Raw genomic sequence first — 321 nt, forward strand, 5'->3', positions numbered from 1 at the left:
TTGTGTTTCCCGCACCGTCACTCGGTCTAAGCGGGACGAATATATAAGTGGATCAAGAAGCTGCTGTTCGCTGCAGGAATATGAATCGCAGGGGAGGGAGGGAGAGAGGAAAGGGGGGGAGGAGAGAGAGCGTGAGAGTTAATGGGCGTAACTAGTGAAACAGGCTCAAAGAGGAAAGCAGAGGAGAGAGGAGAATGCGTTCTCACACACAGACACGCCGCAGCGCAAACCAGGAGAGCATCGCCGTACTACAGCCATGAAGGAATGGGTGAAATAATGCACAAGAGACTCATAGATGATGATATGTGTGTGTGTGTGTGT

General features: G+C 51.1%; 1 protein-coding gene across 1 annotated transcript in view; it reads right to left on the reverse strand.

The window, feature by feature from the left end:
* Positions 1-289: 289 nt before the first annotated feature.
* DQ04_06671000 (putative cytosolic leucyl aminopeptidase, putative,metallo-peptidase, Clan MF, Family M17) overlaps positions 290-321 on the reverse strand; it is a gene marked incomplete at both ends in the record, with an annotated part of 2,235 nt that continues 2,203 nt past the window's right edge. The window contains one exon of the mRNA XM_009314820.1: positions 290-321. This exon is cut by the window's right edge and continues 2,203 nt beyond it. Coding sequence (XP_009313095.1) covers positions 290-321 — 32 coding nt within the window.

This window comes from Trypanosoma grayi (genome assembly GCF_000691245.1).
Source record: "Trypanosoma grayi strain ANR4 Tgr_667_V1, whole genome shotgun sequence".
Taxonomy (NCBI): Eukaryota; Euglenozoa; class Kinetoplastea; order Trypanosomatida; family Trypanosomatidae; genus Trypanosoma; species Trypanosoma grayi.